We start from the raw sequence: 25,606 nt of genomic DNA on the forward strand, positions 1-25,606 counted from the left end.
GCAAGTGACAATGACTTTTGTGTAAAAAAGTTTCCTTGTCTGTGGTTTGAAGCTGTTCAAGATATTATATAAAACGCTCCAACTCTTCTGTACCCTTAAAGTTGTCACAGACCAGCGTACTAGATACCAATGTAAATAATAAATAGGTTGCAAAAACTGTTAGATCCTCCGGAAAGTGGACCTATATACATTTTCTACTACTCTTCGAGGTGGTATTCAAATGGTTTTCAATGACTCCATTAAGAATGCAACAAGTAAAAACATTTTCAGCCGGGACCAAGCCGGGACTGAGATAATCGCAGTCCGGAACCCCCGTCTGTTGCAACTTTTAAATTAGTTGACAGCTGTCAACTCAACGTGTACATATTGAGTTGACACATAACCTAATGTTAAGCAAGTTTCAAATGATTTTAAATGTTTATAAAATAGAAATAATTATATTGTTGTGTTGAAAACTTAGTAACGAAGCATGGATTTGTTTACTATAAACAGGTAATTTATTTAAAAAATCATTTATGGAATAAATAATTCGTCAAAGGTTTTCTCTACCTTACAATACTTTCGAAAGCTAATAAATAAAAGATACCTTTTTTTTAAAGGTACCGTGATGCAGAAGAAGATATAGATTTAGTTACTCATGAAACAAAACAGTTACAAAAGTTAAAACAAAAAATTGAAGAGAGGAGACGAGCGAACAGTACCTTTAAGCAACAAGATGTTATTACATTGAAACAAGATACAGCAGCATCTACAAAAAACGATCATTCATTTGATTCAAAACCTACAATCAGTATACAAGCAGAAGAAGAAAAAGACGAAACAGTTGAAAACACAGTTGATAGTGCTATCCAACCACAGAAGCATGTGGAAAGTAAACCTGCCTTTGAGTTTAAAGTCTTGGGCACAGACAGTTTTGAAAAGAAGACCAAAGTAAGTAAATATGAAAAGAATATAATTCATAGAATTCAGCAGCCAAAATAAAATGGCCATGTAGGTGACATGTTAAATGTTATGTGTTGTCTTAGTTTTTCACAGAAAACTTACTATGAATACATTTTGAATACCCCTTTTTAGCAAGTTCTGCTAAATTTACTTTCAATGTATATTTTATTAAGCTCAACATTCATAATATTGAGACTTTGCCTTTCATTTCTCAGGTGAAAAGAGTGTTACCCTACTGGTTGTCTCACCCCTACAGTTTATCCACAAACTTACAGAAGTTGTCATGTGTTGTGGATGAACAGGATTGGTTGAATGACACTTTAAAAGCTACCCTCAAGAGCGAGGGGGTTACCCATCTGTTCCCTGTTCAGGAGCAAGTTATTCCTTTTATTATTAAGGAAAATAGGTTGCCTCCTCCATTCTGGCCACATGATGTGTGTGTCTCAGCTCCTACGGGGAGTGGTAAAACACTAGCATTTGTTTTACCAATTATTCAGGTAAATTTAATTATTTATACTAATGGCCTTTTTAAAAAACTTGACTATACTTATTTTTCACTTAAATAGTTTTTTTAAATATTTTATTTTATAGCAAATATTATTTATAACAGTTTTCCATAACATTATTAAACAAACAAGCGTCATCTTGGCAGTCTTATGTTATAATTATATTCCTGTTTTAAATGGAGAATCTTGCTGAATTGTTAGCTTTTAATTATTTAAATCTTGTTATATTTTCAGGTTTTGATGAACAGTGTTGGACACCATGTAAGAGCAATGATTGTTCTACCAGTCCAAGAATTGGCAGCACAGGTGTGCAAGGTTTTCAAAAAGTATTGCACCAATACAGGACTGAAGGTCGTACTTTTGAGTGCATCAACTCCATTACGCAAGGAGCAGCAGCAAATTGTAAAATACAGTTAGTAAATTTATAAACATTTGTGTTTATTTTCCATAATATTTCTTTATATTGTTAAAAAAAATAACAGATTAATATGCTATTTTCTATCTTGGCTCAGGAATGGTTGCAGTGATGTATGGGTGCTACAAAGTCTTACATAGCCCATAAAGAAGAATAAAGAATCATAATGTCATTTCAAGAAGATAGAAATCTTCATGAAATTATATTATTTATTTTCAATATCTTTTTGCAGTTTTTACAATAAAATATGTTATTTTATTTCATGGACTGCAATAGTGAATGTTCTCATTAGGCTAGAACTGTACTATTAGGCTAAAACACTTAAATGTTTCAGCCGAATCTGCTGGTTGGATCAGTGAAGCTGACATCATAGTTTGCACAGCAGGAAGACTAGTGGAGCACATCCAAAACACAGAAGGCTTCTCATTGAAGCATCTCAAATTCCTTGTAATAGATGAAGCTGACAGAATCATGGACCACATCCAAAATGACTGGTTATACCATCTAGATAAACACATAAAACTGGAAAATGAACTGATGTCAGGAAAAGTACCTAATTTGAATTGGATCAGCTTGAATGAACAAAATCCTCCTCCACACAAACTACTTTTCTCAGCGACACTCTCACAGGATCCAGAAAAATTAGAAAGATGGGGGTTATTCCAACCTAAACTGTTCTCAGCTGCACCTATAACTGATTTTGAAGATGAAGACAGTATCAGAAAATATACGACACCAGATGAGCTGACCGAACAATATGTTACCTGCAGTGCTGAAGAGAAACCACTGATACTTTATCATTTCTTAGTGGAACAGAAGTGGGATAAAGTTATATGCTTTACTAATGCAGCTCAATCAGCACATAGGCTCTGTGTGCTATTAGACGTTTGGGGGAAAGGGAATCTGAAAGTTGCTGAACTGTCTGCCGCATTGGATAGAACAAACAGAGACTTGGTTCTCAAAAAGTTTACTCAGTCTGAAATCAATGTGTATGTACCTACTTTTAGTTGCTAATTTATTTCATGTATATTATAGAATCAGGCCCCGTAGCCGAATGGCATTTCTCCGACGCCAAACGAAAGCGATACGCCGCTGGCTCTGTCGCGCCAATACGCAAGCGCGATAGAGATAGATATCTACTAGCGCTTCGTTTCGTGAGCGTTTCGTGAGCGATTGTGCCATTCGGCTAGCCACCCTGTGCTGAAAAAAGAGCCATAGAATGTATGTGTGCCATTATGTTCCACAACTCCTCTTTCAACTGTTTGACTGCTTTATAGAAAATCTTCAAATGGCATCTCACATCTAGTTTATTTTAGACCTAGATTTCGCGTAAGTGACGCCATCTACTTTCAAAGAACCCAAATACCTAGAACTCTTAGCAGAGCCAATATAATTTACCCATCTTCAATTATTCTTTGTAAACTTGATTTACTGTATTTTCACTTTGTCAATAACACTTCTTTTTTTTTGTTTCAGCTTGGTCAGCACAGACGCCTTAGCCAGAGGTATAGACATTCCCTCCTGCGACTATGTCGTATCGTACGATCCGCCGCGAAACATCAAAACGTACATACACAGAGTAGGCCGCACGGGAAGAGCTGGAAGGATAGGGCATGCTGTTACTATCCTACAACACAATCAAATGAACTTGTTCAAGGTAAAAAGATAATACTATATTTAACACAAGAAGAAATCCTGTACCAGGTGCGCGAACATCTTAGTGTAGACCTTAGGATACAATTATGTGATACACTAGTATTATCACGTCTTAATTATGTCGACACAGTAATCAACGGTTGCCTACTGGCTCGCTCTAAAACTCTTCTTCAACGCATTCAAAACGCCTGCGCCCGTTTCTGCTTCCCCATCCCTCCCCGAACACATGTCACTCCCTATCTCAATAGCGGTAAGATGTTGAAAATGGATGAACGACGTTCTTTGCACTTTGCTTGTCTGCTTTTTGGTGTGATCCATTATCAACAACCTCCGTATCTCTACAATAAATTAAAGTTTTCCACCCGCCCGACCAGAGAAGCTACTCGACTAATCTGTCCGAGACACGGCAGTGCAGCAGCATTTCGTGGCAGTTTTCGTTACTCTGCTACGAAATGCTGGAACAACATACCTCCTCCTATACGTAATGCCACGTCTATATTCACTTTTAAATTAAAATTTAAAAAATATCTTTTTAGTCTGCAGATGCCGTGCTCGCTGCGTTCCGTGGATTCTTATTAATATAATATTATACGTATTTTCTATTGCCTCATTAAACCAAAATATACAGTTTCAATATTTCCTTTTTCTACTCCCGTGTTGTTATTCGTCATTTACCGTGTCGTTCATAGATCGTTAAAACCCTACATAAAAGATGCCCGCCCCCGGGGGCCGGCGCCCCGCGTACCCACGCATACGATATAGCTCTTAAAGCATTGTTAGATAGCCTTTAAGGGATATAGCGGGCCGCGGGGCGCCGGCCGGGGGCGGGCGGCGGCGCGGGGGAGTGCGAGCGACAGGGTGAGTGCAGAAACATTGCAGAGGACAAGTCAAAATACTTATTGGAAACAGTGCAAATTTCACGAAAGTTATTCTAGAAAACTATTCAAAAGTAAGTGCATGGTCGTAGAAAAAGTATTGTATGCAACGGTGTTTAACTGAGTCAAAAAATACTCGTGGCGTCTTAATAACAATTTTCGGCTTCGCCTCAAATTGTTACCCACGCCACTCGTCTTTTTTGACCTCCTTTAAACGCCTGTTGCATAAAATACTATTATTTATCTTTTTTCTTTCTTATCTTTCTATTTCTAGTTTCAATTATTATTAAATATTATTTTAATATGTATTTTATACATAATAATAATGGTACATAAAAGTTAAACCCTAACCTAACCGTCTCGTCAGTATCTCAAAATTTATATAAACCTGCCCTTTAACTGTTTCGATAACTAGTATCTTTGTGTATGCATATTTCCAACTACAACTGTTCTCCTCGATATCTGTGTTCTTGTGCTCTGCAATATTATAGATTTGCCATTACCTAGGTAATAGTTCTAAAGCTACCCCTCAACCCGGGGCGCTACGGAAGACCAGCGCTATGCTGAGTGGCGTCCTTTTGTTGCCACTACACAGGCGCCAATGTTTCTTCCACAATCCCTGTTTATTTATTTTTTGTTCTACTGATGCACCATCTATTTTTGCGTTTATCTTTGTGTAACTGGTTTTAGGTGTAATCAGTATCTAGTACCTTAAATGTTTAGAGAGTAAGCTGTTCTTGTAACGTAGGTTAAGGCGCCATATGTAGAATGGTTTATACAATAAATGATTTTTATCTTTATCTAAATTGTCAGCTGAGTAAGGTGGCGCTAGTTGCCGTTGGTTATTAAAACGTTGTGAGAGTTTTGGCAGCTACTGTACTAACTACCTACTTTACTACCACTAGGCTTGTGTGAAAACAAGTTTTCAGTACAGATGGTGTTTTTTTTACGCACTAGTGCGAGAAGTGGTTCATTATATAACAGGTCGAAACTTCGGAAGCTCATCTGTACTGAAAAACGTCGTACGATACACGTGCGAAAAGGAAATTCGCAACTCGTGTCGATTTAAAAGACTCCCTTCGGTCGTGTTTTAATTTATCGCCACTCGTTTCGAACTTCCTTTTTTACGCACTTGTATCGTAATGTACTATTTTATTTTGACTAACCTTATCAAAACAAGTTTTTTTTTAATTAGCCCGTTATAGTGTCCCCCTGCTGGGCAAAGGTGTGATTTTTCCGGCCTGTCACTCATAAAGGTGTCCAAGTCGTCCCGCCATCTTCGCCTAAGCCTGCCACGTCCCCGCTTCTTTGTCGGCATCCACTTGGTGGTTATATTAGCCCACCTATCTAGACTCATGCAGCAGACGTGACCTGCCCAGTCCCACTTTAGCCTGGCGGTCTTTTCCCCTACGTTAGTTATGCTACAAAAGTTAATAACGATAAAATCTTGGTTATAATTTGAGTTATGAGATTAATGAGCATAATTATTATCCCAAACCTTATCCATTTGACAAACCCTATCTTATAAGGGATGTGCCCTATAACGAAATACCTATTTGTTGCAGGAGCTATTACAATCTGGAGGAAAATCGGAATTAAAGCAAATACAAATTGAACCTGATGTTTTCGACCGCTTATCTTCTGACTACCAATACGCGATTGAGAAGACCAAGAACGTGATCAATACAGAAATAACAACTAAGGTTAAAAAGTCTGTAGCAATAAAGAAAGGTTGCAAAAAAAGGAAACACGAATAAATTTTTGGATTTAAAAACGGTTGTTATTATTTAATTATCTTAAATGTTTACACTTTACAGAAAATAATATGATCATTAACTACATAACATTATCTATACCTACTATAAGGTCCGTGAAATATAGGGTTCATGCGAACCACTAACATTATTCTACTCATGACCTGAATAAATGACTGACTTTGCAAGCGCGGATCCAGCTTCGTGCCCGGGGAGAGGGGGGGGGGGGTCACGTGGTAAAGGCCCAGGCCCAGGCCCCCTTCCCATCACACACTTACAAAACCTTTACACGTTTATACTAGTGGCGGTCTCACACAAAGTCCAACGGACATTAATGGAACTAAAATTGACAACAACCGGTTTAGCGGTTGTGGGTAGTAATTTTATAGTTGACTTTTGTTTTTGGTGTAATGAAATAAAAGGCATATTATTTGTTGCCAGCGCATGGCTGTTTATTCGAACCAATTTGAACACGGAACTCGGTGTAATTACTAAATATCTAAGTAAGTCTTAGTACAATAAATAAAATGTTTAGATTATTTAAGTTTTATTAGATATTAGTAAGACTAAGTGCTACCGCCATAACAATTGGGAGAAATATTGAATATTTTTATTCCTGGGATCACTATGTTAAAAACCAATCACTACATGCGCATTGCAAGGGGTCATGTATTTCTAATGGCCGCTGTACACATGGGGCCAACGGTTGGACCAACCCTTGGTGGAACCCCTTGGCCAAGCGTGTAGAGGGCTACTTGGCCGTATGTTGGCAGTTGGCGCTAGCGCTGGCCGGCCAACCGACTCTCATCATCCTCCTTGCGTTATCCCGGCATTTGCCACGGCTCATGGGAGCCTGGGGTCCGCTTTGACAACTAATCCCAAGATTTGGCGTAGGCACTAGTTTTACGAAAGCGACTGCCATCTGACCTTCCAACCCGAAGGGTAACTAGGCCTTATTGGGATTAGTCCGGTTTCCTCACGATGTTTTCCTTCACCGAAAAGCGACTGCCAAATATCAAATCACATTTCGCACATAAGTTCCGAAAAACTCATTGGTACGAGCCGGGGTTCGAACCCGCGACCTCCGGCCAACCGACTGGTGTCGGTGTTTTGTCCACACATCAAAGGATCTTGGCGCCAATGGCCAACTGCGTTCACACGTTGGCGCCTGTTTCAGTTTGTCGTCAGCCGTCAGAGAGGACAGTAGTGAAAGATTTACGAAAATGATAAGTTTATCTATACCAATAATAAGTGTTGATTTTAGGAAATACAATACCCTAGCAAATGTTTAATGTGTTGCCTAAAAAAGATAAATGTGCTTATCAGAATATTAAAACAGTTGTTAATATTTCAGATAATTTAATTTTATCATTCACGTTGTCAGCAAAATTTAATTTATAAATAATAACCTCGTATTATTTATAAAATATCTGGGCGACCGAGCTTCGCTCGGTTCTATTTTAATATATCACGTCTTTAGATAAAAAAAAAACTCTTATAAATACAAAAACAAAAAAAAAAGACAAAAAACAAAAACTTAATTTCTGACCGGGATTCGAAACCCTGACACCTACGATCTATCTGCGTACATTAGACCGACCTCGTGCGACTGAGCTAAGCGGAATCGATGCGCGCGCGGCGAAATTAAGGACCATATTTTACGTTTACAAATGCGAAAGAAAAACTCATGAAAACTCGAAAATTCGCGTTTTCCGGGATCTAAGGCTACGCTAGATCGATTTTTCACCCCCGAAAACCCCCATAAAACAAATTTCAGCGAAATCGTTAGAGCGGTTTCCGAGATCGTCGGTATATATAAATAAATAAATAAATAAATAAATAAATAAATAAATAAATATACAAGAATTGCTCGTTTAATAGTATAAGATTAAATTTTGCTGACAACGTGAATGACCTAGAATTATCTAGCCTTTTCCATTCTACGTCCATCTTTTATGAAGGGCCAATGCCAAGTGATTGGTTCACCAATGTGTAAACAGCGACTCTTATATTGGACAAGGGGGTGCTCCAAGGGCTGGCCCAACCGTTGGCCCCATGTGTACAGCGGCCATAAGGAAGTTAATAGGCTGTTCGGGATTATTCGGATGTCCTCCCCGCCTCTTAGAGGACAACGGCCATCGCTGCATCTCCAGAATGCATACGACACTGACGCGCTCGCACGTACTTGCGTCCTTCTTAATTTTAAACCAAAATCATGTAATTTAATTACTTACTACGATTAAACGCATGTCAAGAATGCAATTTTTTATTGAAGAAAGTATCAACCATAATTTCTGATCCTGTCGACCCGGACGTCATGCCTTAAGATTTGGAGCCACCAGGGTCTTCTGCCACATCATTAAGCATTAAGAAGAAGATCTCTTTATGGATTGCCCCAGAATCGGTGACGTGACGGTGTAAAGTGAGCCAGTGATTACAAGGAAAATCCACTTAGCAACAAGCGAGCGGTCAGAGTGAGTCCGATCCATTTTGTTTGCCCCTTTAGGTATTTTAACTTTGTGCCCAAATTGCTGCCTTTTTATAGTTATTTTGTTATTAAACGTGTAGATTAAAGTCCCCTTAATCGAATTCAAGAATAAACCGCATTAAGGATCAAACACTTTTCGTAATATTTCAAGTTCAAATTTAAAAATTATAACTACTTAATTACTCATCTTAACCGAGCGGCCGCCGGGCGCTCAGCGATAAGGAATTCGTACAAAAGGCAGTGAGTACCTACTTGCATTCTGGTTAGCTGATATATTTATACCCGTTTTTTCAATTTATTTATTTAATTTCATATGCTCGGAAATTTCCTACTTCAATTATTGTTTTCGTATCAATTAATTAACATATTCAATTAATTATATTTGCCTTTTCTTTCAATATTGTACATATTGAAATGCAAATGGGTTTATTTCATATTTAATTATTATTTCGTATAAATTTATTGGTTTGATTAGTTCGACTAGTGCGAATTAAATCAAATATATGGAATTATCTTATATTTAAACATCAATTTGTTTATATTGGCATATAAAATATTAAATTATTATTGCGAATTAGGTATTTCAATAATTTTGAAGTTAATTTACGTACTATTGGACAATAGTGTCAGTAAATATTAATAATTGTAATAACTTGTAACTTTATAAATACAAATTTGAATTCATTAATAGTAATTATTTCTTATAAATACAATGGCACGATTAGCCGAGCTGGTAAAAAAACGGGGAGTTTATAAAGGTCGTTTAACGAAATTTGTAACGTATGTAGACGCTTTTAAGGATGTTTTGCTTTGCAGTGAAGTTGAGGTTTTGGAATTAAAACTACGTATGTCTAACATTGAATCGATGTTTGCGGAGTTCGAGGAGGTTCAGACCGGCATCGAGTGCCTGTCTCTCACAGAGGGGGAAGTTCAGACGCAAACAGCACAAAGGTCAGATTTTGAATCTCAATATTTTGCTGTGCTGGCCAGGGCCCAAGAGATTTCTAACGCATTTAAAGGTAATAAAAGGTCCGGCAGACGTGCAAATAATGCTTCTGAAACTTTCTACTCTTCGGCTGGCGAGAGTGATGATGACGTGGCGTCGGTGAAACATGTACATAAAGGCGTTGCTGGGGTTAAATTACCCACCATTCAAATACCTAAATACAGCGGTGATTACGAAAGTTGGCTTGAATTCCGCGACGTTTATACCTCTCTTATACATTCGAATAAAAACATTAGCGACATTCAAAAATTCCATTATTTACGGGCTTCCTTGGAGGGGGGCGCTGCTCAAATCATACATGCGTTAGAGTTTTCTGCTTCTAATTATACTCTGGCGTGGAAATCTTTGTGCGAACGCTTTGACAATACTAGGCTATTAGTGCAGAACCACGTAAAGGCAATTTTTGATGAAGAGGTCATAAAAAAGGAGTCTGCGTCATCAATACGTAGGGTTGTCGATTCATGCAATAAAAACTTACGCGCGTTACAGATTTTAGGCGAACCAGTAGCGAATTGGGACACACTTATTGTGTACATTATATGCACAAAATTAGATTCTCTCACACTTCGCGAATGGGAGGAGCACAAGGTTACACACGAAAAAATTACATTAGAAATATTTACAAAATTTCTTAAAAATAGGGCAGACATATTAGAGACTATTGAATTAAGTAAAAATGCAAGTCATTATAAACAAGACTCGTCATCGAAGGCTATAAATAGACATGTTCGTGGCTTAGCTGCAGTTGTGAAGCCTGCCTTTAAAAAATATAATTGTCCACACTGTAGAGGTGATCATCCCTTATATTTATGCAACCAATTTGCTCAGTTAGAAATTGATGCTAGGGAACAGTTTGTAGGACGGATGAAATTGTGCAGCAACTGTTTAAGGGCAGGTCATAATGTACGCGCATGTAGACTCGGTCCGTGCCGACGGTGCGGCAGCAAACACAATTCTTTATTGCATAGGGAGTCGAGCGCCACCTCCGGTGCGGCGCCGATCACGGCAGCTTCGAGCACCCCGGCACCGCGCGCTGAGCCTGCTGCAGTTCAGGCAGAGTCAAGTGCGGCTAATGACGTTATCACGACCATGTCAACAATTAACAAACAATCTTCGAGTTCGAATCGTCGAGCTCTCCTTGCCACAGCGTTAATTCAGGTTGTAGATGTTCATGGTAGACCTCATGAAGTTAAGGCCATGTTAGATTCAGGCAGTGAATCTTGCTTCATGACAGAGTCACTTTACCAGTCATTAGGTCTGCAATCTGAGCATATCGAATCGACAATAACTGGCTTTCATGACCAGGTTTCTGTGGTAAAAAGGGAATGTGAAGCTATAATACAGTCCAGAATCAATTCATTCAAAGCAAGCATTAAATTCTTAGTGTCGCCAGTCATATCTTCATCTCATGATGAAGTCTTTAATGTGAGCACACTAAATATCCCTTCGGGAATTACATTAGCAGACCCAGAATTCTTTAATCTGTCAAGTTACGACATTTTACTTGGCGTGGATATATTTTGGGATCTGATAGGTAGAGATAAAATCAAGTTAGGCAAAGGTTGCCCACTTCTTATAGAAACGGTGTTCGGTTATATCGTTTCTGGGCCTACAGGACGCCGAACGTCCGCCAAAATTTTGTGCAATTTCACGAAATTCGATGAAATTCAAGATCAGCTTTCTAAGTTCTGGCAAATCGAGGAAGTTCCAGCCATTAAGGAACAAATATATTCTACTGAGGAAGAGTTGTGTGAACAACACTTTAAAGAAAATATGTCACGCCAAGAAGACGGTAGATTCTCAGTAGGGATTCCTCTGAAAGCCAATGAATCCGAACTTGGCAATTCGTTCGAACGGGCCAAGTCGTGTTTCTTAGCTCTAGAACGCCGGCTGATGAACCAGCCTACATTAAGGCACATGTATGTTGATTTCATGAAGGAATATTTATCATTAGGTCACATGACGTTAAGTGACATAAATAATCCTCATGACAATTCGTATTTCACGCCACATCATGGCGTGTTGCGTGAGCAGAGCACCACGACGAAGCTTAGGGTCGTTTTTAATGCAAGTGCGCCGACCAGCTCCGGCTTGTCCTTTAACGACATCCAGATGGTCGGGCCCACAATACAAAGTGACTTGCTTTCTATACTTCTACGATTTCGGCAACACCGCTATGTCATGGCAGGTGACATTGAAAAAATGTACAGACAGGTGCTCGTCAATGAAAATCAACGTCACCTGCAGCAAATAATTTGGCGTGACGATCCTTCTAAGCCCCTCCAGACGTATGCTTTAAACACAGTCACATATGGCACAGCCTCAGCCCCGTTCTTGTCTGTTCGTTGCCTTAAGCAAATTGCGGACGAATGTGACAATGAACTGGTGCGAAAGGTCATTAGTGAAGACTGCTATGTCGACGATCTGTTGACGGGGCAAGAGACTGCCGAGAGTCTCTTAGAACTTCGTGCTCAGATTTCAAGGGAACTGGCGTCGGGTTGTTTTAATCTAAGAAAATTCCGATCGAACCTTCCAACATGTAGCGATGCTACTGACAGTAATAGCGTTTGTTCGACCATTGTCGATTTGAGCGAGCACGAACAATCAAAAACTTTGGGCCTAAGTTGGTCTCCATTAGACGATGTTCTACAATTCGACATTAAGACTGATCCCACTCCAGATGTCACCAAGAGAGTGATCCTATCCACAATATCTCAAGTTTTTGACCCTCTTGGGCTATTAAGTATTTTCATTATTGTCGGTAAAGTCATTCTCCAGAAACTCTGGTTACTCAAAGTGAGTTGGGATAGTCCGTTACCTCCAGACATCGTCAAGTCCTGGCTTAAGTTTGTACTCGACTTAAACCACCTGCAGAAACTCAAGATACCACGGTACGTGGTGTGCGAAAACGCAAGCAACATACAACTACACGTTTTTTGCGATGCATCGAAAGATGCCTATGGCGCTTGCGTTTACGTTAGGTCTGTAGATTCGTTTGGTAACGTAAGGGTTCGTCTTCTGTGTTCCAAAACGCGCGTTGCGCCAATAAAGGCAGTAACGATCCCGCGTCTTGAACTTTGCGGCTCTTTGGTGGCTGCTAAGCTCTTGGAAAAGGTTCTGCGAACCACGCGGCTACACGTAGACAGTTGTTTTCTGTGGACAGACTCAGCTGTGGTCTTAGGCTGGCTCAAAACGCCGCCTAACAGACTAAAGCCATTTGTTAAAAATCGCGTAGCCGACATACAAGAGATGACCAAATCACATTTCTGGCGTCATGTGCCCACTGCATGCAACCCTGCGGATTTATTGAGTAGAGGTGTCAGTGCTGCACAAAGTGACAAGTTAGACTTTTGGTTCAGTGGACCCAAATTCTTGCTAGAATCTGAAGATTCGTGGCCTAATAAATCTTTTGATCAGGGCCAATCGGAATTGCCAGAAGTGCGATCAAATGTGACGTCAGTAACTGTCAAACAAAACGAATTGTTTCCGTTTGCACGTTTCTCGAGCCTGCGTAAACTTAAAAATATCATGGCATATGTACAACGTTTCATTGCCAACTGCAAAAATAAAGTTAAAGTAAAAGGCACTTTGTCCTTGTCTGAAAAACAATGTGCACTCGATTCATTGATAAAATTGTCCCAAATGGAATCATTTGATGAGTATGATATTTTAGTAAAGGGTAAAGCATTACCTCCAAAAAATAAACTGTTATCTTTGAGCCCATTTATTGACGAAAAGGGTCTACTTAGAGTAGGTGGTAGACTTAAAAACAGCAATTTCACATTCGAAAGGAAACATCCTATCTTACTCGTAGCCAAACATATTCTAACTAAGCTAATATTTCGGTTCGAACATATACGTTTAATGCACACAGGAGCTCAAAATTTGCTGACTTCAATTCATGAAGAATTTTGGCCTATCGGGGGCCGTAATTTGGCTCGATCTATTGTCCACAATTGCCAGCGTTGCTTTCGTCTTAACGCACAAGCAGCCCGTCCGATGATGGGTAATTTACCTGAGCAGCGCCTTCAGCCTGGCTATCCATTCCAGACTACAGGAATGGATTACGCTGGTCCTGTATTAGCACTTAATAAGAGAGGTCGTGGAAGCAGGTTAGAAAAGGTGTATATCGTCATATTTATCTGTTTCACCACCAAATGCGTTCATCTTGAACTCGTCAGTTCTTTATGCAAAGACTCCTTTCTAGCTACGCTGCGTCGATTCATTGCTAGACGATCTAAACCTGCTACCTTATACTCCGATAACGGAACTCAGTTCGTGGGAGCACGAAATGAGCTTTATAAGTTCCTCAATGATAATGCTAGTTCCATAACTGATGAAATGTCTAATGAGCGTATAGATTTCAAATTCATACCTGCTTACGCTGCTCATATGGCCGGTTTATGGGAAGCCAATATAAAATGTATAAAAGCCCATTTGCATCGGGTGTTAGGGAACGCACACTTAGTTTTTGAAGACCTTTATACCGTTTTAGTCCAAATTGAGGCCATACTTAATTCGCGTCCCTTATCCCCACTATCGACTGACCCACATGACATGAGACCTTTAACTCCGGGGCACTTTTTGGTAGGACGACCGATGACTGCTTTGCCTTCGCCTATGCTTGTGGACATGAACCAAAACCGTCTCACTCGTTTTGAAAGGCTGGAGCAGTTACGCCAACACTTTTGGGCCAGGTGGCACAAAGAGTACATTAACGAACTTCAACAACGCACCAAGTGGCGCACCTCAAAGGGCAAGCAACTGAAAAAGGGATCATTAGTCCTCATCAAAGAAGATGGACTCCCGCCGATGAAATGGCGACTGGGGCGCATCACTGAGATTTATCCAGGGAGCGACGGAATCGCCAGGGTCGCGGATATCAACACCGCCAGAGGAGTGATACGCCGTGGCTTCAACCGCATCTGCCCGTTGCCCACAGCTGACGACGAGTTGAAAGTCAACCCTTTCAACGCCGGGGGGCATGTTCGGGATTATTCGGATGTCCTCCCCGCCTCTTAGAGGACAACGGCCATCGCTGCATCTCCAGAATGCATACGACACTGACGCGCTCGCACGTACTTGCGTCCTTCTTAATTTTAAACCAAAATCATGTAATTTAATTACTTACTACGATTAAACGCATGTCAAGAATGCAATTTTTTATTGAAGAAAGTATCAACCATAGGCCTTGATTCTGACCGAACCAATCGTCGTGTCGTATTTTGGTCCAGTAGTTTGCGACTAGCTTTTTACGTTGCGAGCGCCCTTAAATTTCTTCATATGGCAATCTTGAACATCTGTGTCAAACTGACAGTGACATTAATGTTTCGTAAAGATTCGGGACACAAAATATACTGTGTTTTTAATAGTTTTTATCCAATTTGATACTATAAATTAAATTATAACTATTGTTTTATACCACCCACGGATTAGAAATAATTTTAAAGTAATGTCTGACTCCGAGGAATCAGATACGTTTAATGAGGAGCCAGTCAGGTCTTTTCATGATATTCACGACGAAATAGAAAGATGCAAGAAAAACCCGGCAACTTCGGGTATGTTTGTGTCTGGGTGGGATGATGCAGATGAAGGCGTGGAAGAAGTAAAGGATCCGAAAGGTAGGCTTTAGTTTTACCACTTTTATTACTTAATATCGCAAAACAGGCTTTGGCTTTGTTTCTTGAAACACTAACTAAAATATTTGTTTATAGAGAAAACTGCATTTATTTCCAAAAGAACTACGAATGCGAAAGCGCGCTGAGTCTTAAATTTAAGCTCAATAAAATAAAATATTTTAGGATCTGTAACACATTCTCTGACTTCTCTGTAGTCAATTTTTGCTCAGATACATTACATGTATACTTATGGAAAATTTCCTTTTTTTTTTCAGCTAATCCTGTTGACCATGTTCTATGGGCTGCTGAAAATGCTGACATTGCAGCCCTCAAAGAACTATTAGCTGCTCAACCAGATCTAATCAATGCTAAAGACATCAATCTGTACACTCCTCTCCACCGGGCTGCCTATGGAAACCATGTGACTACCATAACATATCTGTTGAGTGTTGGTGCTAAGTTAGATGCTAAAACTGAGTTCGGCTGGACACCGCTGCATTCAGCTGCTAATTGGAATAATTACTGGGTTGTTGCAAGACTGCTGGCAGCTGGTGCTGATCCAGCTGCAGTGTCCGAAGGAGGTAAAAAACTGATCAATCAGAATTCTTAAATTTAATTTCAGCACTGCATTCTCAGTATTTACAATAGATTGGTGACATAGTTATTATGCTTTTAAAAAGGTCCACACAGAACAAGCAGCACCCTGAGATGAATCAATATTGCATGAAAAAATTACTATTTTTATTTGGTTTTCTTCAAGACCTTTTAAAAAAACTTCAGTCCCAATAATGATTGGGACTATTTCGCCAGTGGCAAGGTGATATGAGCTAATATTAATTAGTGATTTTGGTACGGTAAGTACGACAGTGTACGGTGAGTTAGCACTTGTAAATTGATAGCTAGATTTTACAAGAGCATGTGGACTACCAGCCGTTGACGACAAAAAAGAGGCTAAACGCGTTTCGAGATTAATTCTTCATCAGCTTCTCACTACAACATTAGTTTACTGCATAATAAGCTATCGATATTACACTTTAAACAACATTAGTGAGCAAAAGAAAAAGAAATTATTCACGACTCGAGACCGCTAAGATGGCGCTCAAACCAGAAGAAAAAAAAGTCTATTACCTAAAAATTCATAGTTTCAATGACAGTGCAATTGGAAACTTTTTCTGTGTTCATTTAAGATGTTAGGCTCATTATCCTAATAATTTTAATGAGTAAGAGCGAGATTTTTGCTGTGGGTCGAAAACTCAGTTGGCCTATAGTGTTACAGAGCAACTTGATTAGATATTAGCATATTAGATGTATTGAGGAATTATTACATATGTTAATAAGATATAAGATAAAAAAGAAGACATTTAGCAAGAGCTAAAAAAATATTTCTTTTGCATACCAAAGAAGAATTTTTATATCAGTAACAAAAATATCTTCTGATTTCAGACCAAACACCATTACATTTGGCAGCAGCAAAAAGTCACAGTAAATCTACTATCATCACATTACTCTTTCAAGATAACAGCGTGGAGGTGGCTCAGATGGTCAATAATGTTGGAGAAAAACCAGAAGAATTAGCTCGTGGGCATGGCATATATGCTCCACTGTTTGAAATGGTTATGCCTGCAGCTTCTTATATTAAATCAATTGGATTCACTTGCAATCCCTATTTAAGGATAGAAAAATCATCAGAACTGGAATGAGGGCAAATGATAAGTATGTAATTACACGGTACATTTATTTTCATACTAAGCATATGTAACCATAACTATGTTAATGATATTAACAAGTATTAATGATTTACCCAACACAATTTTGAGATTTCAAAGAACTATCCTTGTTAAAAGTAATTGATAAATATTTTTCATAATTATAAAAATACTAGCATGACATTCACAATTAAAAGATTATAAGGAACTTAAGTATGTATAGTTACAAACCGTTGTTTTTTACTAAACTTCTTTTACACCAGGGCAAGTCATAATGCACCTAGGTCACTTTTTCTTAAGAATGTCACGCATACATGTTCATGCAAATCATACATTTAAATTTATATAAAATCACTACTATATGTGTATGTTGTCTTATACTTAGGACAAAAAAAGATTATGAAATAGCAGGCTGTTCTGCTAATTCAAAAAAGCAAACGTTTTGTTCTTATTAGCACCTTACATTATTAAAACATACCTACATTATTTTTACCAGATATAGTAGAAATCTTGCTAAAGTATAGGCACACAGTAAAAATAAATATAATTTATGTATTTTGACTCTTTCCATAAGATCGACTTGCCATAGTTTCTAAAACATGCATAGCACCAGGTACAAGGTATGTTTCAGTTTGTAAATTCTTTAAGCTAGCTATCAGATTTCTTCGATCAATTTTTTGCAATTCTGACAATATTTGTCTTGATTCTGTGGTCATGTATGGCAATAACAGGCAACCTATACCAAAACATTTACACCTTATACAATTTTTCCATATTTCAATTAGATCTGCATCTCTTATTACTGGACAAACTGGTAATAAATTAACTGCGTTTAAGCATTTCGATCTCTGACGTTCTGTAATAGGATAGTCAGCCTGCTGGAAAGGCGATAAGAGAATAGTTCGCCAGGCGTCGCATACAGTCTTGTCTGTTGCAGATGACATCTTTAATAACAAAGGAACTAATTTATCGTAAAGTCCAGCACGCAACATCGAAGGAATTACTTTCTGAATTATTTTAATATTCCCATACCTCCACGCGAGCTCCCCTGTTATTTTTAAACCTTCCACGTTTCCTCCAACTGCTTGTAGTAATTGATCAAGTGCTCCAAGTTTATCATTCATAAACGTGGCAACGATCCAAGGCATGTCAATATGTTCGAGATTAACAATGTATAACAATTCTAAAAGGGTGTTCCAAAGGGAGTCCCGCTCCCTGTTGGTGACTTTTGATGCTGTGTCAGAGTCTATAATGCTCATAAGGCATTGGAGCGCTCTCAATTTTTTACTTTTATTATAATCGTTTTCGTCATCGAGTGCAATGCGAGATAGATAAATGGCTCCCATTTTAGGACAAGTAGCTTTCAGTATATATTTAGCGGTCGTCAAGTCTTTATTGTCAAGTCCAAAACTAGTTTTATTTCTGTTTTCCTCTTTCGATTTTTCTAAAATATTTTCTAAAATTTCTATACGAATAGAGCTGATGTTGATGCCATTTTTGTCAGCGATTTCGTTTGCAGCCCGATTTATATCGTGCCGAGAAATCTTTTCAACGAAGTTTGGATGCAAATAAAGATTTCGAATAAGTTGCGTTGGCTCTGTCGATAGTCGAACAAATTCTTCACATGCCCATTCCACCTTATGCAAAATATGTCTCGTTGAAAGAGTGGAATGCAGACGCTCCATTTGCTGTACCGCTCGATTGCCAGGCTGGACAGCAGACCAGCGTTGAGCAAATTGGTAACACAACTGCGCAGCTGCCACTTGGTCTGCCCCACGAGCACAACCTTGAAGAACGTAAAAGAGGCACGCTCCTGCCCATTCCATATTAGCTATATGCTTCACACATCTGTGTGCCGCTCGGAGCAGAGGCTCTTCTCGTGTGGTTAGACGCCAGGGCTCACTCTCTTTTGAATCAGTCTCCATACCTTCACTCTTCTTTCTAGACGTCATAGTTTGCTTGAGAGCGGTACTGCAAATCATGTCTCTCGCGGTTTGAATATCAGCATCTAGTGAAAGTAAAGCAACTGCAGGCAGCCACTGCTCGTAGGTTTCTAGTGTTATTTCAGACTTCAAGTTCGCCCACATGTCTTCACGCATGAAAATGTGAAACGGTAAACGATGATGACCGATTTCCGGGAACATTCCTTTGACAGAAAATAGCTCAAATTCATGTTGTTTAGGGGCGGTTTTCCTGTTATAATTTTTCAGAAAATTTAAGAGATAATATTCTTTCATGAAATCGGTGGAAGAACCATATAATAAATGATAGATGCATAAGTACACTTCGTAATAATAGGGATTTATAGAAACAACACGACCATGTAACGTTACTTCACCGTTTTTCCACAGATCTGTTAAAACATCTTTGATGAAATCTTTGTCTTTTATGCTTTCCCATAATTTTACACAGTTCGGCAATAGATGGCTTTCATCGTTTTCATATTGTACACGACAACAACCTATGTCATCATTGAGTATTTTGTACATTAATTCCCAAGTAGTAAGCAAGGAAATGAGTTGAAATGACAGACCTTCATTGACAGGTATGTGCAAGGTGCGGCACAATTCTATAAGGCGTTCAACAGAAGTTTCTGGGTACTGTTTCAAAAAGAAGAACAGCATTACTTTAGTGTCCCATGTATCATCATTGTTAATTTCTGGTAATGCCAAGTCTGCCACGTTAAATTTAAATTTCGTTTTTAGTATGTATTGAGGCGAATATGCAACTGTGTTTTGGGTTAAACAGAATGCCGAAAATGAGCGTCTTATTACGGGTTGTGCCAGGTACGCAATAGCAGCGTGGGACAGTGACTCACTTTGACCACGTAACATATCTATAATCCACATTTTGTCTCCTTCGTCTTTGCTCAGGAGATCTAATAATATTGTTATCAATAATTCGTCGAGTTCTTGAGATGCTACAACTTTGTTTAAAAGTTGCTTACATATTTTATTCCTTATTTGAAGTAATTCGCCAGGTAAACCTTTGCCAGAAGAAGAAATGTCGTCTGCAATATTGACAACTATCCTGATTGGAATGAAATCGCCCCTACTGTGACAGATTCCTGGATTGCGGGCCAAATAATTATCTGGGGAAATGTAGAAATCAATTAGATCATTCAATGTTGACAACGAAGACATGGGTAAGAACATATAATGGAACTTCCATGCTATGGACAGATTTTTAACTACTATATTAGCATTCACTAAGGCTGTTAGCATTGATAAATATTTCATTACAGGATGAATGTGTTCTTCGGTACAAGTTGATACGAGTTCTGTGAGGATGTGGCAGCATTCTATGAGAATTGCTGAATTGTTTCCATCTTTGAAATTAGTCAGTACTGATGCAATCTGTGTATTACAGTGTTCCTGGGATTCAGCTGTTAAGAGAGCTTCAACTAGTTTGCGTACTTCATGATTTGAAGAAGTGCGATGGAGTAATGCTATCAATGTTGACCGTGAAGTTTGGTGTGCTCGAGTGAGCTGGGCTAGACATCCACTCATTTCTGCGTCAGAAACATTCATAGTAATATTGACGTCGTTTGCACTCTGCTCACAATACATATCATTTATACTTAGCTTTGTTTCAAATGAGTTTTTCAAATAATACATGTTTTCAATTGTATTAATTTCTAAATCATTGAGCATTTTACTACCTTTCAAGAAATCGACGTAGTTTCTTTCAGTAATCGCATCTTTTGAAGTTCCTTTTATTATTTGTTCGTATTTGATCATTACTGATTTCAACAAAATTTTCTTTTCCTTGCTTGGCATCTGATTAAAGTATTCCAGCGCAGCTCTCGTTTCACAGTCGCAAAGACATCGGTTTAAATATAATAAGCTGCCGTATTTCGCGTAACCTTTAAGTGCACTGCTAATAATCTTTAAGTCATCCAAATCAACGCTCGGTGATGTCATCAATTTATGCAAGACTAATTGATAATCTGTACATTTTAATGAAAATTTATATTTCTTCAAAATCACTTTAATCTTTGCATTATGCAATTCTCGCTGAATTTGCTCAGCGAGAATACGATCTGTAGCAGTTGTTGTGAAATCTTTTGTACCTGAAGATGCGGCTTCTACTGCGAGTTCTAGTACTATTGGATTCCATGGTACATCTAAAATCTTTAATACCTGAAGAAAACACTCTAATTTGTTTGTGTGTAGTCGAAAAGAATTGAGCAATATATTTAAACGGGTGCCGTCTACATCACCACCACTGCTTGCAGCTTCTATCTCAATGAATGTGCGTAGAGTATCATCAATTTCAAAAGAGTTTCTAGCACTATATGAAGGCAAATAGTGCTGCAAGAATGGCTCTAGATCTTCTGTGTAGCATCGACGTAGCATAATTAACGCGACTTCACTGGGACTCTGTGAACTAAGCTCACCCAGCAACATATTAATTTTATGTTTTTCTTTTAATTCAATTATATTCTTTATATGCGTCTTTAACATATCAAGATCATCCATTGACATTGGTCGTAGACAAATCGTTTTTAATGAAGTTTCTAATACCATGCCTATATCTTCTATAAATTTTAATCCAATTTTTGGCCAGTAACTAGATTTCTCTAGTGAAAAAACTCTTTCTGTCACCCACCGCACAAACAAATCTATATAAAAAGGGTTTTCATCTAGAAGAGGTGGGAGGAAATTTCTTAACCAATTTATTAAGGCTCCCATCTTAATATTGTTGGGAACAGCATTCAAAATGCCCATTATATCATTAGAATTTATCATTTGTTTTACAGCAGAATATTTGAGCCAACATATGGAAGATAGATCAAAATCACCTTTTGAGACAAATGTCATACATAATTCTACAAAGCTCAAATCAAATATGCTTAGGTCTTCATATAAATTGCTTCCTCTGAACTCAATGTACTCCAATATGTCTATTTTATTCATGATGTCACATAATGATTGAATCAGACTATCATCAGCTGATGCAAACACTCTCTTTTGTAAAGTATATGCAATGGGTTTGAATGCCACATTAATCTTACACAGTTTAAAGGCAGTAGTTACAAGGAGAGGTAAGTCTTCAATGGTGTCAAAATATGGTTGTATCTGGGGTAGTACCTGATCTGGGTCTGTTGTTGATGTCAAACTATCAATGATGGTTTTCAACTGAACTTTGAGTGTTTCTTGAGATGAAAGTTTCTGGATGGAAGAGTTGTTGTCCCGCTGGTCATTTGTTGAATCAAGTAGTGATTCATCCCAAGCACAGCAAATATACACCTGGAATGTACAATTTTACGATTACAAAACTATAGCAATTTTTAACAACCAGAAATATCTGCTAACAACATTACAATTTTTTATGAGAAGAAATGATGGATCTTTGCTTTCTACCATTTTTTTATGGTATAGGAGGCAAACAAGCAGACAGGTGGCCTGATGGTAAGCAACCACTGTGGCCCCTGGACACCCGAAACACCAGAAGTGTTGGAGGTGTGTTGCCAGCCTTTAAGATGGGTGTAATCTCTTTTCTTGACGATTTGAAGGTCATAACGGTCATTCCATCCAGTAGATTGCAGTGATAACAGATTCACTTTTTGGGGTGAAGGGGTGGTCATGTCAATACTGCACTGTGCTAAGGGATCATCCATAAATTACGTCATACTAAAAAACATGATTTTTGACCCCTCCCCCCCTCCTTGTCACAGCTGGTCACATTTGTTAGACTCCCCCCTCCCTAGTGTGACGTTACATATTTTGCAAATTTACACGTAGAAATTATTGAATGAAAACAGCTGTTTGAAATCAATCTTATTTCTATTTATGTACTTCAATTATTCTTCACCACACCAGCAGGTAAAGGCTCTCTTGATAGGTACTTCAAAAACGAATGACAAAGTTTTATTTTATCTAAAAGAGTGCCAAGTATTTTCATAGAAATTTTAACTTGAGCTGGCTGTGGCTGGTAGAATAAACGTTTGAATGATAATTTTGATTCTTAAATTAAAAAAAAATATGAATCAAACTAAATTGTTTCATGTTTTGCAGTTAATATTTTCCACGTGTTGGTGTGTGTATGTGACAAATTTATTTAACCTACGTGCCTTGAACAGACCGAAACGCTCAACATTCCACATTCTGAATCGGTCGACATAACAATTGATATCTTATATTTAATTTTATAACCAGATGCAAAGCCGAAAACAGGTGATAGTCTAGGCCATTTAGAACATTTTTAGCTATATGAACATGGCTTAGACAAATTTATTTTATGGTATAGGTACGATAGACATTTTACAACACGAAATAAAACCAAAACAATTACCTACAGTAACAAGAGTGCGCTTATCGATTTAGTCTGAAATTTTGGAGTTTTCACTGAGAAGTTTAAAAAAACCGGCCAAGTGCGAGTCGGGCTCGCGCACAAAGGGTTCCGTAGCAGCAAATATAATAAACCAATAACTTAACCAAAATTACAGTTAAATCAACCTATCTCAAAAACTATAAGAGATACTTTGATCAAACCAAAAATCGTTGAAAGAGTTAATTAGCATGCATCACCTCTATTTTTTTTAGAATTTTATACCCCGTAGTTATAAAAATAGAGGGGGGGGGACATACTTTTTACGACTTTGAGAGCTGATATCTCAAAAACCGTTCACTTTAAGAAAAATGTTTTTTAGAAAACTTTATATCATTTTAAAAGACCTTTCCATTGATACCCCACACGGGTATGTACATCGAAAAAAAAATTTTCATCCCTCAGTTACATGTATGGGGGCCCCACCCCCAATTCTTTTTTTTACTATTTAGTGTCATAATTTTGTAGCGGTTCATACAACACATATTCCCATCAAATTTCATCACTGTAGTACTTATAGTTTCCGAGTAAATCGGCTGTGACAGACGGACAGACGGACAGACGGACAGACGGACAGACGGACATGACGAAACTATAAGGGTTCCGTTTTTGCCATTTTGGCTACGGAACCCTAAAAACGACGAATCAAGTTTTGTCCAAGACGTTTATAGCTAAAGAATGCTCTAAATGGCCTAGACTATCGCCTAATTTCGGCTTTTAATCCGGTTACCGAACATCCTGTATTTGTATATGTTTATGAGGTTTTAATAAAGTAACAGTTTAACGTTCGTTTTAACCCTTAGATTATGATAGATTTTGAAATGTGACGTCACGAAATTTAGGACACCTCCCTCCCCCTTGTCACACATTGTCACACTTCGTCGACCCCCTCCCTCCCCCCTAATGTGTGACGTAATTAATGGATGATCCCTAATGTGCAATGAGTAATTCAAGATATTCTATTAAATTTGGGTATAACTCACCTGCATTTGATCCCAAACCAGATAGTAAAAGTCGTTGTTATATGACCCCAAAGGATAATATGTGATGCCATCTTCTTTAAATTGATATATAATACGGGAGTCTTTAATATCTACCAGCCACATTGATGCTCCATCGGAAATGATCAGTGAATCAGCCCATGGAACCGCATAATTGAGTTTCGTTGTTGATGTCATGACTTCATATAAACCAGTTACAGGACATTTCAAAACCAAAGCTTCTCCCTCAGTGTATGCAATCAATCCATTTGTAAGCATATGAGATTCCACAGCTAAATAAGACCCACCATATTTATGTATTGATATGGTATGTTCTGTTTTGCCATCTATCATATCTTGTTCCAAATCTTTTCTTGAAAATAACACCATCAAACATTCTCCACTTTTACTGATTAGGATCACATTTTTCTCATTACTACGTAACTTTTGGATCTTATAGTTGGCCAACTTTTCACATGTTACCTGTATTTGAGATCCATTCGCTGGGTTTATTACTATGATATCACCCGACCTTAAAAGGACCCAGAGGAGCTCTCCGTGTACGTGTGTATTTGAGATTTTTGCATCGAAATTATAAATCTTGTCGTTATCGGGATCTTCTTCTTCATTTCGCGCTGTAAGATCACATAATCGCACTTTTTCTGTATCTTCTTGTATTATCAATTTGGGATGGATGAAATGAGCATTAACTACATCGAAACTAGAAAACTTTTTTAATCTTGAATGCGTGATAGACATGATGATTTTTTGGGACTAACGCTCGGACTCGGACTAACTTGCATTAACGCTCGTTACGTTGAATTCAAAAGTCAACGAAATCACCACTACAAAAATATAGGTATGTCATGTGTCATAACCGTCAACAGAACATAAAAAATGTTGCTACTAGTAATATATAACAGACGGGCGTACCTGAAATGGACCAGACCAAAGTACGCGCGCTCATAAGGACCTAACAACTTTTTTCTTGGTTGGCAATTTGCTTGGTTATTTTTTTAGGTGTTTTCAGGAATATTCAAACGGTCTTTTTAATGTTGGTGCATTGCGTATATTTCGTACTTAGGTAATTAGTAAATATTAAGTTATGAAGATGCTGTTTGATAGTGGAAACTGTATAACCACTGATAATACCAAAAGATAATACACATGATCGGTCACATTGAGGTTATCTACTATTCTGTAAGAGAGAACGAGAAAGAGTTATTTGTTTCTCGCTCTCACTTACGTGCAGTTGTTGGCTAGCTATTAAAATTTTAAGCACCTAGGTTTTTAGGTTTTAAATTGTTTGCAGCTGATCTCGCAGCTG

The 25,606-nt window shown here is 38.2% G+C and overlaps 3 protein-coding genes across 3 annotated transcripts; 2 read left to right on the top strand and 1 right to left on the bottom strand.

The window, feature by feature from the left end:
• The first annotated feature begins 356 nt into the window (after nt 1-356).
• On the top strand, nt 357-6,162 carry LOC125225308 (probable ATP-dependent RNA helicase Dbp73D). Its single transcript, XM_048128955.1, has 7 exons — nt 357-492; nt 600-930; nt 1,158-1,439; nt 1,683-1,860; nt 2,198-2,852; nt 3,340-3,520; nt 5,960-6,162. The coding sequence occupies exons 1-7, from the start codon at nt 470-472 to the stop codon at nt 6,149-6,151; spliced, it is 1,842 nt and encodes a 613-aa protein (XP_047984912.1). The 5' UTR covers nt 357-469; the 3' UTR covers nt 6,152-6,162.
• Nucleotides 6,163-14,958: 8,796 nt separating this feature from the next.
• LOC125225317 (ankyrin repeat domain-containing protein 49-like) lies at nt 14,959-17,168 on the top strand. The gene is made up of 3 exons (XM_048128966.1): nt 14,959-15,263; nt 15,536-15,841; nt 16,704-17,168. Exons 1-3 carry the CDS (start codon nt 15,095-15,097, stop codon nt 16,958-16,960), a joined length of 732 nt encoding a protein of 243 aa, XP_047984923.1. The 5' UTR covers nt 14,959-15,094; the 3' UTR covers nt 16,961-17,168.
• On the bottom strand, nt 16,982-25,064 carry LOC125225305. Its single transcript, XM_048128949.1, has 2 exons — nt 24,283-25,064; nt 16,982-22,218 (listed from the first exon to the last, which is right to left on the bottom strand). The coding sequence occupies exons 1-2, from the start codon at nt 25,036-25,038 to the stop codon at nt 17,515-17,517; spliced, it is 5,460 nt and encodes a 1,819-aa protein (XP_047984906.1). The 5' UTR covers nt 25,039-25,064; the 3' UTR covers nt 16,982-17,514.
• Between the last annotated feature and the right edge of the window lie 542 nt (nt 25,065-25,606).

Source organism: Leguminivora glycinivorella, chromosome 4 (assembly GCF_023078275.1).
Source record: "Leguminivora glycinivorella isolate SPB_JAAS2020 chromosome 4, LegGlyc_1.1, whole genome shotgun sequence".
Classification (NCBI taxonomy): Eukaryota; Metazoa; Arthropoda; class Insecta; order Lepidoptera; family Tortricidae; genus Leguminivora; species Leguminivora glycinivorella.

Bases quoted from the DNA above. Each gene is read 5' to 3' on its own strand.
- LOC125225308 (XM_048128955.1), top strand. From the start codon at position 470: ATGGATTTGTTTACTATAAACAG. The intron at 931-1,157 runs GTAAGTAAATAT...TTCATTTCTCAG, and splicing joins GTTTTGAAAAGAAGACCAAA to GTGAAAAGAGTGTTACCCTA. The intron at 2,853-3,339 runs GTATGTACCTAC...TTTTTGTTTCAG, and splicing joins ACTCAGTCTGAAATCAATGT to CTTGGTCAGCACAGACGCCT.
- LOC125225317 (XM_048128966.1), top strand. From the start codon at position 15,095: ATGTCTGACTCCGAGGAATCAGATACGTTTAATGAGGAGCCAGTCAGG. The intron at 15,264-15,535 runs GTAGGCTTTAGT...TTTTTTTTTCAG, and splicing joins AGAAGTAAAGGATCCGAAAG to CTAATCCTGTTGACCATGTT. The intron at 15,842-16,703 runs GTAAAAAACTGA...TTCTGATTTCAG, and splicing joins AGCTGCAGTGTCCGAAGGAG to ACCAAACACCATTACATTTG.
- LOC125225305 (XM_048128949.1), bottom strand. From the start codon at position 25,038: ATGTCTATCACGCATTCAAGATTAAAAAAGTTTTCTAGTTTCGATGTA. The intron at 22,219-24,282 runs GTGAGTTATACC...TGTACATTCCAG, and splicing joins TGGTTTGGGATCAAATGCAG to GTGTATATTTGCTGTGCTTG.